We start from the raw sequence: 17,414 nt of genomic DNA on the forward strand, positions 1-17,414 counted from the left end.
CAATTGATTGTTGGATTTTAAATGTCCTTTTAAAGTAATGCAGGATAAAAAACCGGATGTGTTTCATATCAAAAATTTTGCTTGCACATGTTTTGTATATTTATTGGCTGCTTAACGTGACACACTTGATCCTAGAATAATTAAGTGCATATTTTTGGGCTATTCGTAAACTAAAAAAGGATACAAGTGTTATGATTCTACCTTCAAGAAATTATATATCATTAGAGATGTATAATTTGTTGAAACTAATGCATGTTTTGAGGGTACTAGTCAAGGGAATATCCTATTTGAGTCTTTTCATTGATCTAATATTGATTATCATCATGAACATTCCACTGATTAGCTCAGAACCCCATTGAAAGTGCTTCACTTTTTGTGAATGCCTTAATGCCAACTCAAGATCTCACTAAAAATGTTTCACCTTCCGTGAGTGCCTCTGATGATAACTTGAATTTTGTTGGTATTGTATATCCATAAGCTATTATTGGCTTAAATGAACTATAATAATTCATTGCACAAGGAAAACCAGTATCTTCCCGACGTAATCCTTCACGAGTTCGTCACCCTTTTTTAAAATTACAAGATTATATTCCTCATACAATTAGGTATCCGATTACTAAATCTCTGACTTATTAAAGAATATCACATTTACACAAAGCTTTATAACTATCTCCAATGTTCACGAGCCCAAGAATTTTCAAAAAGCTCAATCTTAAGTTGTCTAGGAGAAAGCTATAAATGAAGAGTTAACAACTTTTATAGAGAATAAAACTTAGAGTATAATTCCTCTTTCACATGGCAAACATGTAGTTTGTAATCGTTGGGTGTTTAAAATGAAATTCAACTTTGATGGTTCTATTGATTGACATAAAGCATAATTTATTGGTCAAGGCTTTACTCATAATTTCAGTGTTAATTACAAGGTAATGTTTACCCCCAAATGCCAAGATGACCACTGTCAGAGTTCTTTTATCAGTTGTTATTAATAATGGGTGGTTTTTGTTTTAGATGAATGTTAAAAAAGTGTTCCTACATAGAGATCTTGAAGAAGAAGTTTTTATGAAACTCTGTCCTAAACATTCTTAAAGTGGAGATCCCAACCTTGTTTGTAGACTCTATAAATACATTTATGGTTTGAAACATAGTCCTCATGCATGGCATATGAAATTGAGTACAACTCTTGAAGCTCTTGGTTTTTTTAGGAGTTCAACTAATTTTTCACTATATATCCAAGTTGGTGTAATTGACAAACTAATGGTGTTTATCTATACGGATGATCTTATTATCACCAAAAATAATACTGATTTTATTGCTCAATTAAAGAATAATCTTCAGTATCATATTCCAATTAAGGATCTCGGTCTTTTGAATTATTTTCTTGGAATTGAAATGATAATTTCCAGTACATGGTTATTTTTAAATCAATATAAATACATTTTCAATTTGCTTCAAGATGCTGATATGTTACAAATTAAATCTGTTACTACTCTACTATATAGAAAATTTAAGCTTGATTTGTTGGGAGAAGCTCTTAATTTCTCTAGTTATTATAACAAGCTTGCTAGAAAGCCTATATATTTGATTATCTCATGACCTAATATTACATTTTCAATTAGTTTTGTTAGTCAACATATTCATGCTCCAACCATTCAACATCTAATCACAATGACATGCATCTTATGGTATTTAAAAAAACATATTATTGGTTGTGGCATAGTTATAAATAATAATAGGCACACTAATGTTATGGGATATTTTGATTCTGGTTAGGTCAGAAATGCACTTGATCTTTCTACTACTGGTTAATATATGTTTGTTGGTGATAATCTAGTTTTGTAAAAATATAAAAAACATCAAGTGATAACCTTTTTAGTGTCGAAGTTGAATATCATGCCATGGCCATGTAAGCTTGAATGGCTTAAAAGTCTTCTCGCTAATCTAGGTTGTTCATGCATTACTCTAATAGCACTTTTTTATGATAATACATTGCTTGTAATCATATTTTTCTTGAATGGACAAGAAACATTGAAGTGGATTTTCACTATATTCATCAACAAGTTCAATCTAAGCGTATTGCTACTTATTATATGTGTAAAAATGACTAATTAGCATATATATTCACCAAAGTTATGTTGTCTACTTAGTTTAATAGGCTTATGAGTAAGGTTGGACTCATTAATCTTTTGGAACCAGTTTGAGGAGCTATTGAAAAATATCCTTTTGTATATATGTCAATATTAATTGTCGAGATTAGTGGTGGTAGTTAAGTATATAATCAACCTTTAATTTCTTTACATACCAAACATGTATATGAAATTGATTTGCACTCGGCCTTTCATGATAAACGTACCTCCAAGAAAAATGTAGCTTCTAGCTTTCTTTCTAATGTTCTTCGACCAATCATTTTTATAATTTTTTGCACCTATATATAAGTTGTAGCTATCTATAACTAATTTACGAATTAACTAGAAAGAAATAATTTACAGTAGCTAGACAATATATATATCACGAAAGGATGTTTTATATGGATTCATGTTCCTTGGAAGCAGGCTATATATATAGGGGAAACAAACGAAAATAAAACGCAAGGCCACCATAGCAGCTTATAGGCTAAATTATTAAGCATAGTTAGCGTTATTAGAAGCGATAGCTACCACATTTGAATATGTGTTATAGATAAACAAGGTACAATTATATTTTTGTAAAAATATAATTGAATTGAAAATGATAAAATTTGATATGTTTTTCACATGATTAATTTTAATAGTAATATATCAAAATTAGATATAAGAAAAACATCTAAAAAAATACTAACTTGTTTTTGGGTATATATACACTTTGAAAAACATTTTTAAAGGCATTATCATACACAATAATTCTATTCCGTTCTCCTGAATTTTACAATAATTATACGCATACTAGGTGCACATGTAGAGTTTGAATTATGCAGCAAAATGAAAAGAGAAGAGAAGGGAGTTAAGTTAATTATAGTCTTGAATAAAAAAGAAACAAGAAGCGTTCTAAAATGGAAAAATAAAGGTGATTGTTAAAGATACACAAATTAAAAGAGATAGAAAGATAAAATATAAAATAAATATATTTATGTATAGCGTTGTAGTGAATTCTTTTATTTTTAAAATTAAAAATACAAAAAAAATGATATCTTTATTTTTACTGTCTTAATATCTAGTGTTCGAAATAATAATTAAAAGCCATCTTATAATAATAAATGAAAGAAACTTACAAGTATATTTTTCTTAAGAAATTTCATAAAAATATATATATGTTTTTATCAGAAAGACAAAAATTCAAGCACCTAAATGGACGCCACGAAGCTAATCTTGACAAGCATTGAACTAGCTAATCTTTTCAGGCAAAAAAAGAAGAAGAAGCTCTTTAGAGCTTAGACTAATTTAGACCACTAGTGGCATGATTCTTGAATAAAAAACCACACCATACAAGAACTCAACTGGGAAATTAAGTAATTATATAATCTGAAAGGACCTAGCTAGCCAGCCATCACCTATGACAAATACATTTGTAGTGGTATGCACTGTGTATTGGGTCGTTTCCCTCTACAGGAACTTGCTCAGCTCTACACTTGTATTTGCATCCTCTACATTCATTGTAAGTGCAAGTCGGAGCTGTGGAGCCAATCATCAATCTCTTTGAAGACATCTGTTCTTCATTGCCACCCTGTACGTGCGTACTTAGGAAAAATCAAAAGAAAACTTACCGATAGATTAAGCAAATCTAGTTTTTTTTTTTTTTTTTTTTGTGTGTAAATGCTTGTTAACAAGTCCTTACCAGCGCCTGCAGTGAATCTTCCTGTGATGGTGTACTGGTACTTTGATGATAAGTCAGCAGCTCTTGATTTCTGGATCCTGCAATACATAAATGAATTGTGGTATCAATAAGCTAGATAGATTATGCAGGTAGAGTTGGGGTACAAATGAAGAACATAAGGTGGTCAGCGTATTTTCTCGACAACCAAACAGAAAAGAAAAGATTGCAGTACTGCAAGAAACAACAAGTGAGCTTTAAGCTAGACCAAGCAGTATGAAAACTTGAACCAAGGATACAAAGATAATATTAGGAACCCAAAAGGGTAAAAAGATTCATGTAACCTTGAATAACAAACGCTGCAAGAATAAAGGTGAACAGAAGGGAGAGTAAGTAGCATAGTCTAGTAATTGCCATTCTTCCCTTTGTATTAAGGGGAGGAAACTTATGAGGAGGTGGTGAATATATTCGAGGGATGGATGAGGGAGAAAGAGAAAGAGAGAGAGGCTGAGAGGGTGAGATTGAGAGAGTTTGTGGTCAATCGATGCCAAGAAGAGATAGACCGGTAAGAAAACTGCAAATACAGAAGGGTCCCCAGCACTTTTAAAGAAGACAGAGTACCTGCTAGATGGAGCTAGCGCATGCATGGGAGCAATCACTGGATTGTACCTTAAGATTTGAGTTTTTAAATTATTATTTTTTATATATATTAATGTTAAAAATAAAAAAAATATTATTTTAATTATTTATAAGTAAAAAACACTATAAAAAACATAATAAAAACGCTACCTTAACTGTAGTCATTGAACTTTTGACCATTTAATGTTTGGGTTATTTTGATGATTTATGGAGGGCAACAGAGGCATTTCAGGTAAGAGAATCATTTTGATCTTGTCTGAAGTTAGACATCATTAGTACGCCTGTTGAGGCTGGAAGAAGCGCACAGACATCTTACCTACCGATAGAAGGATCCAGGTTTTCGAGCCCTAGGAAACAGCCACTCCAGCTCCGCGGTGAATAATACGAGGAAAGATATGTTGGAAACCTGTTAAACACCAAGTTACAGTCTTTTGGTCAAGTAAACGAGCACTGAAAATCACACTGTATTTGCTTAAAATATGCATGAACTGTGCCCCTGCCATTTAGAAAAGATGGCATGGTACTATAGCACCGTTTTCAGCGTATCAGAATCAGAATGCGATGAAATTCAAACTTGGGAAAAGATGTTTCGAGATTTTGTTTTATCCTCTGTTACTGCTCTATCTTGCTCTCTCTTTTTTCTTTTTCATTTTTTTTTTAAAAAGAAGTTTTTTTGGATTCACTAGTAGCTCATGAACTAACCCGTCTCCCTTGCAATCCAAGCCCAGAGTTAGCTTTATCTTAGTTGTTATTTGAACAAGCAAAGTTATGTGTTGGTTCGAGAGGGTATAATATTTCTCTTCTGCATGTCCATGGAGTTTTGAGAAGTCCAAGCTTTGTATAGATAGATAGAAAGGGAGGGAGGGATTTTTCAGACGAACAACACTTTTTCGTATACACAAGGAATCCATCAATGAAAAAAAGGCCGAGAAAAGCTTGACCTCAATTCCTACGATGGTGAATATTTGTGTATTGATAATAAATACCTCATTTCAAGTTTTTTTTATTAAAAATGATGCTATTTTAATTTTTAAAAAAACTAGTTTAAAGTATAAATCGATCCATGTCAGCTTTGAACCGATGAATAATCAGATTAACTCATTGGATATACTGTTATGTGTGTGTGTGTGTGTGTATGTGTATATATATATGTAGCTATGCTATTTTGTTTAGTTTCCGGTTATTGGGATTGAATGGTGTTGTCTCCTGACTCTCATCCCTCTCTTACAATCCTCTTAAAAAATAATGAAGCCCTCGAAGATTTGTTTATGAATCTGAACCACAGCACCAAAAAGGTCACAAACCAAGTGTTAAATGACTTTTAAGTTATACTCTCAAAAGAAAAAGGAAAAGAAGAAAAGAAAATTTAAGGAGTCCATCAAATTTAAATACACCTCTTGATAAGAGATTTAGTGGTGTTCATATATATATATATATATATATATATAGAATAGTTTAATTAGTGTGATTTTGGGTTTGTTTTTCAATAATTATAAATTTGATTTTTTTTCATAATTACTAAAAATTTATATGCTTATTAATTTTAAAATTCATAAAATTAATTGAAATGCATGCAAATAATCCTGAACTCCCACGTTAAAAAAATAGTTTATAAATTGTTTTTAATGCCTTTTGAAATGTCTACACTATATAATTATTATTTTTAATGTATAATACCAAAAACTAATGAAAATAATCAATTTTTTATTTAAGTGTTATTTAATTTGGGTGAATTTAATTAAAACTATTTCATAGACACTTTAAATGCTTTTTTTACTATAATATTATTTTTTATTTAATATTATAATCCTTACATTATTAGTAACTTTAATATTAGACAAGGCTCTACAATATTATATAAATATAAGTAAATTAATTATCACAATAATAATTTTTAATTTACATTGATAAAACTAATAAAACATAAGCATCAGAAAAGTTCTACTAATTAACTAAACTCTAAAACACATGGGATTTCTATCATGCATGAATTTATTCCAGACCAAGAGATAGTTCATTATGGATTTATTGTACATGTCTGCATTGTGGACCTAGAGACAATTAACTGTGAACTTGCATAGTTGCTATGTATTAAAATGCATGGGAAAAACATTATAAATTTATTGTGGATTCAGATTCATTACACTATGAATAACACTATAATCATAGACTGTTTGTACTATAGATGACACTATAGCATCTTCGAGGGTGTTGTTTTTAATGTGTTTTTTTGTCAAGAATTGCATCTAGGGACTTTGCCTTTTATGTGTTCTCTATCAAGAGTTGTTGGGTATGACTTGGAACTAGATCTAAATCGCTTCCAAAAGGTTCTAATAAAAGGGTCCTCCGCTAGCAGAACCCAATAACGTTGGTCTAGATGTGTCCATTTTTATTTATTTTTTCCTTTAGATTTTTTTTCCTTTTTTGTTATTTAATTTTGGCGTAGCTCTCGAGCCAATTAGTAGAATATGTTGGCACGTAGAAGAGAGTTCGGTCTATAAAACCACTAAGAGATGTAAAGAATGCCTTTCAACAACGTAAGGGAAGGGGGTATATAGTTTAGATAGACTACCTCCTATGACCTACACTCATAAAAGTTCATCAAATTTCCCTAAATATCTTGATAGTCTTATAAGCATCTTTCTTCTTTTCTAATAATGTTGGGTCTATATATTGTTGATTTTATTTATTATCCTCTTTAGATTTATTTCTTTCTCTCTTATTTAATTTTTTTTTTCTCGGCAAAACTCATCAGTGCTAGATCCTATCTCAAGAAAGACCTAATTGTTTTAGATCCGGAGCCCTTAGAGTTGGGTTCTACCTTTAGCAAGACCCAAGATAACTTTGGGTTTGACTACATCCTAACCTATCATTATTTAGTCATGTTTCAGCATAACCCAATAGCATTTGGTCCTGCCCCCAATAGAATCCAAAATAACTTTGGGTTCAGCTAAGAGCAAGACCCATTTAAATTGGGTGCTGTTGGAAGCAGACCCATACGTTTTAGTTCCTACTGTGACAAGGGCCTTCAAACTTAAGCTATTTGGCAAAGATTGGTTAACTAATTTACTTCGTGAAGTAGTAAATGTCACCAAAATTTTAAAGATAAAATCCGACAATGGTTGACAAAGATTCGGTTCATTGAAAGAATTTTGTTCATGGGCTTGGTTAGGATATAAATACTGAGGCTTTGATGAATGTGTTTAAGCTGGTGTTAGACCCTTTGGGCCGATTGCTGTTGCTGCGTAAACACAATGACTATTTTTAGAGTATACGCTAGGGGTGAGCAAAATAACCAATAAACTGATTAAACTAAGAAAACTGAAAAAAATAATCAAAAAAACAATCTAAAAAAAATTAAATTAACCAATTAAAAAATCATAAAGAAATTCTGGTTCGATTTAGTTTCAGTTTCAGTTTCTAAAGTCTGAACCAAACCGAACCAAATTAGTTCAACCAACCAGCACTTAAAAAAAAATATAAATATAATTTTTTCTAACCTTAAATATCAACCATCTGCCACCCCCTTTCTTTTGTACATCTCTCTCCCTTTACTCTTACTTTACTCTTTGTTTTGCTTTGATTTTCCTCCCCTTCCTTATAGATTTGGTTCCTTTGGGTTTTCTTGAGATCTTAGTTCTCTTGTTGAGTTTATGGTTGGCTCCACTAAGATAAAGAGTGACAAAAAAAGATTACTTGGCTTGGTTAACTCGTCAAATGGCTCACTCCACCCTTAAAGATGATTTTAAGAGAAACGACCTCCTTTACGACACTAAAAAGACTAAGGTATTGCTTTCTTTATGTTTTTTTTTTAAGGACAACCTGCTCTATTATTGTGATTATGTTTTTTGAGGTTAATGTTCGAGTCTTGGGTTTTTTGCCTGATTTGCAGGGTTAAGTTTTGTCTGGATCGCCTCAATTAACTCTATGTGCAGTTGGACACAGGTGTGATTGTAGACAAGGGTTTAGCCATGGAAGTTCGAATGGGTCTTCACCTCCAGCAACTTGGGATCTGTTGTACGAGGCTACAGGAGAAGTAAAGAGGACCATTGGGTTTGAACCGGTTTGGAAGGGAAAAAACTAAATTGAACCAAACCAAAATTAATTGGTTTGAATGGGTTTCTGGTTTGGTTTAAAAAATTAAAAAAATTAGTTTAGTTATTTATTTTGGTTCAAAATCAAATCGAACTAGAAATGTTCAACCCTAGTATACGTAAAGGAAGAGTTATTTGAGTAATGTGGGAGAAAATTTGGATCCATAAAAGTTAATGAGTTCTTTTCAAAGTTTGGAGAGATTGAAAAGAACCATTAGGGCATGCTCAACCATACCTAATACCACATCGAAGATTTTTAGGTCCAGCTGCTTAGCCAGATCGAAGATCGTTGGGTCTGGTTGGCCAACAAAACCTAAAGGTAACTTGGGGTCTTGGGTCCTGTCGTGAGTATGGTAGGACCCAATGTTCTTAGGTCCTTCTTGGTTAGGTCCTATTAGGCAGCAGGACCCAACATTCAAATCCAATGAAATTAGGTCTAGTTGAATACAAATCACGAAAATATATATATAATTCTTCCTTGAATTTTTCATTGAGAAAATTAATTAGTAGATTGTGTTTCACACATAAATCTTTAATAAAAATAAAATAATTAATTCATAAAAAAAAACAAAGTATGTTGATTATATCAAAATTATGTGGTTACAAAAATTTTATTTTATCATGGGTAGAGACACTTTTACTAGTATAATAACCTTTATACAATCTCATTGGATATGGCTGTGAAGCCGCATGCAATTCTTAAATCTAGCTCTTTCGGTTTGGCTACGTAGCCACACCCAGTTTCAATATATTTTTTTAAAGTAATATAAAAATATTAAAAAAAATTAATTTAAAGTAAATACAAAAATAAAAAAAATAATTTTTTTTAAAAAGAGTTTTTAAAACACAAAAACAAATAAGCGTTAATAAGAAAATTCAACCAACCTGATCATATAAATAAAAACTATCATCATCCAAATTCTATACAATATAAAAAAAATCACATCAATTTCTTTCCTCTTTGTAGTATGAAAAAAAATTCAATAGAGACATGAAAAAAAATAAAAAGGAGAAAAAATTGAAAATATCTTTAAAGGAAAAAAATTAGTTGTCAATGTATTAGACATTGTTTTGCTACGTGTTATTCATAATATTATTATTAAAAATACTTTATTTAAAAATAGTAATGGTGCAAATACACTTCAAGCTTCTAACTCAACTTAAATATTTTTATATTTAAAAAAATTATTATTTACCCGCTGCAAAGTGTGTATCAATTTGCTAGTGTAAAACTATAAAGATAAGTTTTTTAATTTATATTTGATATAGTATTATTTACAAACACAAAAATTAGGTCACTTTTCAAAATATGCCTTTTCTTCGTTAAATGTAAAGCAACAAATTATAATAAACAATAATTACAGTAAAATTACCCTAGAGTTATTTAAAAAGAAACTAAACTAGCCATTACTATTATAAAAAAAAAAACCAATCATTTTAACTCTATTGAAACGGATATACAGTAAAACATCCATAAATATTGCGTTATATGCCTAAAAGAAAAATCCATAAATATTGTGTTATGTGCCTAAAAGAATAATTTATATAAGTTTTATAAGAAAGAATATTTTGCTTAGATTACTTTAAATTTTACTCCGTTGTTATCCTCAATTTAGCATTTTTTTTGTGTTTGAGTATGAAATAGAAATAATAAATTTTATTATTTTAATTTTTATTGCACGTTATACAAGAACTTATATAAGTCTAATTGAATATTGAAAGACACAACAAGCAATAATTAAAAGTAATGACAATTTAAAGAAAAAGATATTACAACTGCTTAATACTTAATAGTAAAAAAAAAAAAAACCTTCAATTCATCCTAGCTGGTTTTATAGTTAAGTTTCCACTCAAAAACAAATTTACAACATTAGGGTTACAAGCATTTACCATGTATTGTTTATGCAAATCCTAGTTTAAAATGGATAAATTAGTACTAGAAATTGTGATTTTTTCATTGAAAAATAATAATTAATAAGGATAATTATTATAGAGGAGGATAATTTTTTTAATAAATTTAACTTAATTTTGAATGAAATAAAAAAATAATTGATACATGAAATATTATAAATCAGTGATGTATCGTGTAAATTCCCTAATTGGTTAAAATAATTGTGTAAAAAAAATATTTATAAATTTGGATAAAAATAGTTATACAATAATAATAATAGAGTGGAATTTTAAATAAAATAATGTATAATTTTATTTTAAAAAAAATGATGATTGTCAGTATAAGTCTCATCTACAATTATACTATTGTTTCACTAAAAATAGCAAAACATATAAGAAAATGTTTATAATGATTATGAATTAAAATCATTAATGGATTGGTTTAAAAATCATGATAATTTAAGTAAATAAAATAGTGTATAAAATTAGGATTTTTTAGCATAAAATTATATGTTTAGTTTTCTAGTATTAATCATATTTTTTAATTTGATCATTGAATTGAGCTAACATTTAACGATGACTCTCCTAATAAATAATGCTATCTTGAATTAAACTTTTAAATCAATTAAAATTTAAAAAAACCTTAGGATTTAGGTTAATAACCATATTTGTACGGGGGATAATAATAATAATAATAATAATAATAATAATAATAATAATAATAATAGAGACAAAATAAAAAAAATGGAAAAATTATCTAGATGAAGTTCCCAAAGCCATCGGAGCTCCATTTTTTTCATCTATTACAAAAAAAACAGAGAGGCACGTGAAAATACTTAATACATGTATTGATGTACCCATTAAAGAAAAAGTATCAAGAGATTTATTGGAATTATAATAATAACAATAGTTTAAAGTATTTTTTCATAAAAATATATCAAAATAATATATTTTTTTATTTTTTAAAAGTTAATTTTGAGAGCAGCATATCAAAATGATCTGAAAATATAAATGAAAATAATTTTTATTAAAAAAAATTAAAATTTTAGAAAATATAATTTTAATTGTATTTCCAAACTGTTTTTAAATTAGAATTTAACATAAATTGATGTATTTATCTAAAAATTGACAAAATTAATTTTTGTTTATGTCATTCATATATGTGTCTTAAATATTTATTTGTTGTAATATACTCTATTATTATAAAAATAAATTATTTTAAAAATTATCACTCAAATAGAATAATAAATCTTATTTAATATTTATTTTAGTTATGTGATGATAATAACATTTTGAATGCGTTGATTAAGTTTTGTATAACTTGTATATAAATGAAATCATTACTAGGAATATTTGTAATTTAATTACTCTTCCTTTACTAGGTTGTAATTTGAGATTTAAACCTATTCTAGTTTTATTAAATTAATATTGTATATATTGAGTTAATAATGTTCATATATTTTGTTTATTTCACTTTTTTATAAAACAATTTATATTATGATTGTATATAAATTGTTAAATGAAGAATTAGGAAAGATAAATAACTTTATGTTTGTTTTCCGGAATTTACTTTTTGAGAAATTATTTTTTAAATTTTCTTGTATTTATTTGCCATTAAAAAAATTGATCAACGAAAAATACTTTTCAGTCAAAAACAAATTTGTTGATTTCAAGAAAAGTGTGTTCCTGGAAAATTTGAGTGGAAAACATTTTCTAGAAGTTGTGAAAAAATTAAAAATATCATATTATTTGCTGATTATATCAAATCTGGTCCTTATAATTATAATTATTTTTTTCCTATTATTTTTTATTAAAAAGTTTTATCTATCAAATTTGGTCCTTATTCTTTTGATTATCACTTATTTTATTTGAAATAATTTATGAAATGTTAATTATTATTATTATTATTTTAATTTCTTCATCTTTCATTTTTTTTAGATTTGATCTCTATTATTTTGATTATTATTTATTTTTATTTAAGATAATTTATGAAATTATATTTTTTCCAATTTCATTTTTATTCAACTTTTTAATTTGTAAGGTTTGTTCCTCATTATTTTAATAAACTTGAGAAAAATAAAGCATTAATAAATTATTTTCTAGTTCATTTTCTATAATATAACCAAATACTGAAAAATATTTTCTAGTTTATTTTTCATAATACTACCAAACATCAAAAAATAATTTACTTTTCAAAAGAAAACAACTTTTCTACAAATAAACAGAGCCCTAATCTTAAATGATGAAGTCAGTTAAGATTCAAAAAATTTAGACAATGTTAATATTATGGTATAAATGTGTACATGGGAATTGATAACTTGAAAAAAGATTTATATTAAAGATAAATATTAAAATTTTAATAGGACTATAAATGATATAAAAATTTAAAACATGATATTAATATGTTTAAAAAAATTACTATATTTTTCTGAGTTTAAGACCAAGGAAGTTCATAATGATGAGAAAGGATTGGTTGTTATATATATAGCATAACTATTAAATCTTTAAAAAAAAATTAGACCTAACCAGCCTTCATTTTCAATTATAATTAGAGGTTTGGCTTTTATTTTTTTTTATATGATAATTTATTGTGAGGTTATTTTATATTAAATAGATATTTTTTTATATAAAATTTTGATTAAAAAACAAGAAATATTATGAGTTTTGGGATAGAAAATAAAGTACAATATTTCTATTAAGGTATTTTATAAATATAGAAACAAAAGGTAAACAGATAATGCTACTCTATTTTTATAACCAAAATAGAAATCTTATGCATATAAAATATTTTTGCACAATCCATTTGTCTAATTATTTTCTTATTCCATAATTTTGTTCTTAGACATTTTACATAAGTTTCACTAAAAAAAATTACTTTGATTGCTCTAAATGTACTTAATTATTACTTAGTATATGTAAGAGAAAACAAAAAACACAAATGTTATAATTAGAATTTTACTCTAAGTTTACTTAATTGTTAATTAATTTTTCTCAACTCATATTTAGTTTATCTAATTTTTTTTAAATGATAAAAATAACATTTTTTAGATTTATTTTAAAAAATAAATAAATTAAAAACTAAATTTTATACCAATTAATCAAGTCACAGATCAATTTATATTTTTAACTTAGTTAAATTTAATTAATTTTTTTAATTTAAATTAAATTTTTAATCAACTAAATATTGGATAAAATTAGTAAATCAATTCAAGTTTTATACATCAATTTGTTTTTTAAACAAAAAAAAAAAACAATCAAAGTGGACTTTTTGAGAGATTAAAGAAGGGAAGAAAGTTGGCAAGGGAAGCCCATTAAAACAGCAAGGCCATGAAGATTTGAAAAACGGATGGAAGTGGAAATCCCGCGAATAGAATACCCAACCCATCGTCGAAGAATACCAAACCTTGCCGCCTACACCACTCTCAAATCTCTTAAACAATCCCTTTCCTCCTCTCCCTTCCTCTCCCTTAACTTCTCAAGAAAAGCATCCGTCGTTGATTATTTCTTCTTATGACCACCACCATGCCACCCCCTTCATCATCCACTCCCTTTTCAATTCAGCTTCAACATCTTCTTGGCTTCTCTATCTGTTTCTTGTCTCAATCACTTTACTCTCTTTCTTTTCTCTCTGAATCTCAACATGGCATCTCAAGAACCCAAAATGACCTCGCAAGAACCCAAAACAACCTCTCAAGAACCCAAAATGATCTCTCAGGAGTCCGAATTGGCCTCCCAAGAACCCAAAATGATCTCTCAAGTATCCGAATTGGACTCCCAGGAACCCACAGTAACCTCTCAAGAACCAAAAATGATCTCTCAAGAGTCCGAATTGGCCTCCCAAGAACCCACAGTAACCTCTCAAGAACCAAAAATGATCTCCCAGGGGTCCAAATCGGCCTCTCAAGAACCCAATACGCCTTCCCAAGAACCTGTAACCACCACCTCATCCAATCCACCATCCAAATACTCTAACCGGGTGGTGTTGAAAAGCATTTTAGAGCCAAGTGACAGATGGAAGGAATTTGTGGGTGAGAGAGTTGTGGTTGGTGGCTGGGTGAAGTCTTCCAAGGAGGTGAATAAAGAGCCAGCTGTGCCCGAGCAGACTACTGAAGGGCCGAATGTGTCTCCACGGCACAGAGATGTGAGATGTGTGGAGATTTTTCAGTCTAGAATACCTATATTTAGATCAATAGCAAAGATTTTTGGAGGGGGTGGTAGCAGTCATCCTGTTCGTGAGAAGCCGGAACCAGCAATTCCTGAGCCGCCTCGACCTTCTGTTGCTTACTTGCTTGTTAGTGATGGATCTTCTGTTGCAAGTCTTCAGGTATATATGCTAATTTCACTTTTTCCTCTAGATTCAGAATCCGAAGCATTAGAGGGTTTCATTTCCCTTCACTATAAATGCCTTAAGCTACTGTCTCATTGCCCTATGAATCATGATATGATCAGGGGTACTTTTCTATGTCACCTTTTGACTGTTGTTCAAAAATTTTCAGGTTGTGGTGGACTCCTCTATAGCTCCCCCCAGCCAGGTGCTGCCTATCGGAACTTGTATATTAGTTGAAGGTGTACTAAAGGAGCCATCAATCCAGGCAAAACATAGCATTGAGCTTGAAGTCGAGCAAATACTTCATATAGGGAAAGTGGAACAAGACAGGTATCCTTTATCAAAGAAACGATTGCCATTGGAGGCGTTGAGAGACTGTTCTCATTTCCGGCCTCGAACAACAACGGTAAGCTTTTCATCCATCACTACTTTTCTATTTTGCACGTGTTGAAGCCATGTCATGTTTGGTTATAACATTTTACTTACATATGTAGTAGCATGTATTCATTTGGAAATTAATCTTACTTCCTGGAATGTTTGTAACTACTTGAAGTAGAACCTGTAAATGATATGTGAATTGACCATCACAAAAGTGCTTGCAAGAGGCGGTGAAACATATGGTGATGCTTATATTTGCTTAGAATGATGGCAATTGGATCATATACATTCAAGGCCCCAACCAAGAATGTGACATAGCCTAAAGTTGAGCCGTTTCAAATGATTAGTTGAAATGTTTTCATATTGTGCAGGTGGCATCAGTTACGAGAATCAGCAGTGCCCTAACTTTTGCGACTCAGAAATTCTTCCACGACAAGGGGTTTCTCTATGTGCAGGTGCCCATTATCACAACAACAGATGGCGAAGGATTTAGCGAAAAGTTTCAGGTCACAACTGTTTTGGGAAAAGATGGCAAACAGAATGATACAGGAGGTGTTAGCCTTGAAGTTGTCAAGGCTGCTGTAATACAGAAAAGTAATCTAGTTGAAGAACTAAAGAGAAGTGAAAGCAATAGAGAGGCACTGGCTTCTGCAATTCAAGATTTGCGTAAAACAAACCAATTAGCATCACAATTAGAAGCAAAAGAAAAACTGAAATCAGGGCCTTCAATGAAGGCTGATAAATATTCCTTTTATGGAGATTTCTTCTCTCAACAAACTTTCCTTACTGTTTCTGGTCTTCTCCATCTGGAGAGCTATGCTTGTGCATTGGGAAATGTTTTCTCATTCGGACCTAGATTTCGAGCGGATAGAAAGGAATCTGCAAAGCGTGTATCAGAAATGTGGATGGTTGAGGTTCAAATGGCTTTTTCACAATTAGAGGTATGGCAGTCATCTTTCCTCCTGTTGTCAGGTTCATGACACACTAGTTCTTAGAAAATCATTTGAAAGCATCATTTCTATAGTCTATTATGATTGAACAGAAGCAGAACTGATTTTATAAACTTCTGCTGGCTTCCAGGATGCAATGAACTGTGCAGATGAATATTTCAAGTTCCTCTGCGAATGGATTTTGAAAAATTGTTCAGAAGACATGAATTTTGTTTCTAAACGTATCGACAGATCTATCAGCTATCGTCTTCAATCAATGATATCATCTTCAATTGAAAAGATTTCCTACATGGAAGCTTTGAAGAAGGTAAATTGCATTTCCCATCTATTTTTTGCAAACATATTAACCTCAAAACAATTTTATCTCATAAATATCCCTTCTGACAAATGGCGAGCAGGTTGCAGTTAAATTCGAAATAAACCAAGAATGGGGCATTGCTCTAACTCCAGAGCATCTAAGGTATGCCTAATGTGATGTTTCATATGCATATATCCATGACCAAATATCAGGAAAGATGGGAAGTGAGGCATTCTTTCCTAATGCTGGTACTTATTATATATGTTAATGGATGACAGTTATTTGGCTGAAGAAGTCTATAGGAAGCCTGTAATCATATACAATTATCCAAAAGAGCTTAAGCCCTTTTATGTACGACTGAATGATGATGGGAAAACAGCTGCTGCATTTGATATGGTTGTACCCAAGGTAAGCTCAAAATTTCTTCAAAGAGAAGCATTCTTTATAATTGAAGCTTTCCTAATCCTACTTTGGACTGCTTATAAACTGGATGATGTATATTTTGCAGGCTGGAACAATCATCACAGGTAGCCAAAATGAGGAACGGATTGATATGCTAAACAAAACGTAAGAAACTTGGCACTACTTTCATCTGATACTTGATTTAACTTTAAGGCTAGCTCATCTCGAAGTACATTCAGTTTGACAAATGATCAAAACACAGTTGCATGTTACAGACCAAAACAAGGGCAATGTTTCTATTCTATGTTCAATTTTTATATGCAGGATTGAAGAATTACGCTTGCCACGAGAGCAGTACGAATGGTACTTGGATCTTCGCAGGCATGGAACAGTCGAGCATTCTGGATTCAGTTTAGGGTTTGATCTTATGGTTCTGTTCACTACTGGCCTCCCTGATGTTAGAGATGTGATCCCTTTTCCAAGGAGCCGCGGCAAAGCAAACAACTAACCAGAATTCAAGAAATGGGTTTCAAGAATCAAGAATTAAATATCATACATTCTGTCTCATGAACAAGAAAATAAAATAAGGAAATATGTAATGGCATAAGCATAAGAACAGCATACAAGAGAGGCAAGATGTACTAGTGACCTTA

General features: G+C 30.3%; 2 protein-coding genes across 4 annotated transcripts; one reads left to right on the plus strand and one right to left on the minus strand.

The window, feature by feature from the left end:
- Positions 1 to 3,237: 3,237 nt before the first annotated feature.
- Positions 3,238 to 4,398, minus strand: STOMAGEN (stomagen). Its single transcript, XM_011026266.1, has 3 exons — positions 4,128 to 4,398; positions 3,808 to 3,884; positions 3,238 to 3,696 (listed from the first exon to the last, which is right to left on the minus strand). The coding sequence occupies exons 1-3, from the start codon at positions 4,198 to 4,200 to the stop codon at positions 3,520 to 3,522; spliced, it is 327 nt and encodes a 108-aa protein (XP_011024568.1). The 5' UTR covers positions 4,201 to 4,398; the 3' UTR covers positions 3,238 to 3,519.
- Positions 4,399 to 13,891: 9,493 nt separating this feature from the next.
- Positions 13,892 to 17,414, plus strand: LOC105125706 (asparagine--tRNA ligase, cytoplasmic 2-like). Of its 3 annotated transcripts, none has more exons than XM_011026272.1 (9): positions 13,892 to 14,202; positions 14,245 to 14,730; positions 14,903 to 15,139; positions 15,483 to 16,052; positions 16,192 to 16,368; positions 16,460 to 16,521; positions 16,638 to 16,767; positions 16,868 to 16,926; positions 17,086 to 17,414. In XM_011026272.1, exons 1-9 carry the CDS (start codon positions 14,047 to 14,049, stop codon positions 17,267 to 17,269), a joined length of 2,061 nt encoding a protein of 686 aa, XP_011024574.1. In that variant the 5' UTR covers positions 13,892 to 14,046; the 3' UTR covers positions 17,270 to 17,414. The 3 variants fall into 3 exon arrangements, with proteins under 3 accessions (XP_011024574.1, XP_011024573.1, XP_011024572.1); XM_011026271.1 differs by having other exon boundaries at positions 13,892 to 14,142; positions 14,185 to 14,730; XM_011026270.1 differs by having other exon boundaries at positions 13,892 to 14,730.

This window comes from Populus euphratica, unplaced genomic scaffold (assembly GCF_000495115.2).
Source record: "Populus euphratica unplaced genomic scaffold, PopEup_1.0 scaffold58.1, whole genome shotgun sequence".
NCBI lineage: Eukaryota > Viridiplantae > Streptophyta > Magnoliopsida > Malpighiales > Salicaceae > Populus > Populus euphratica.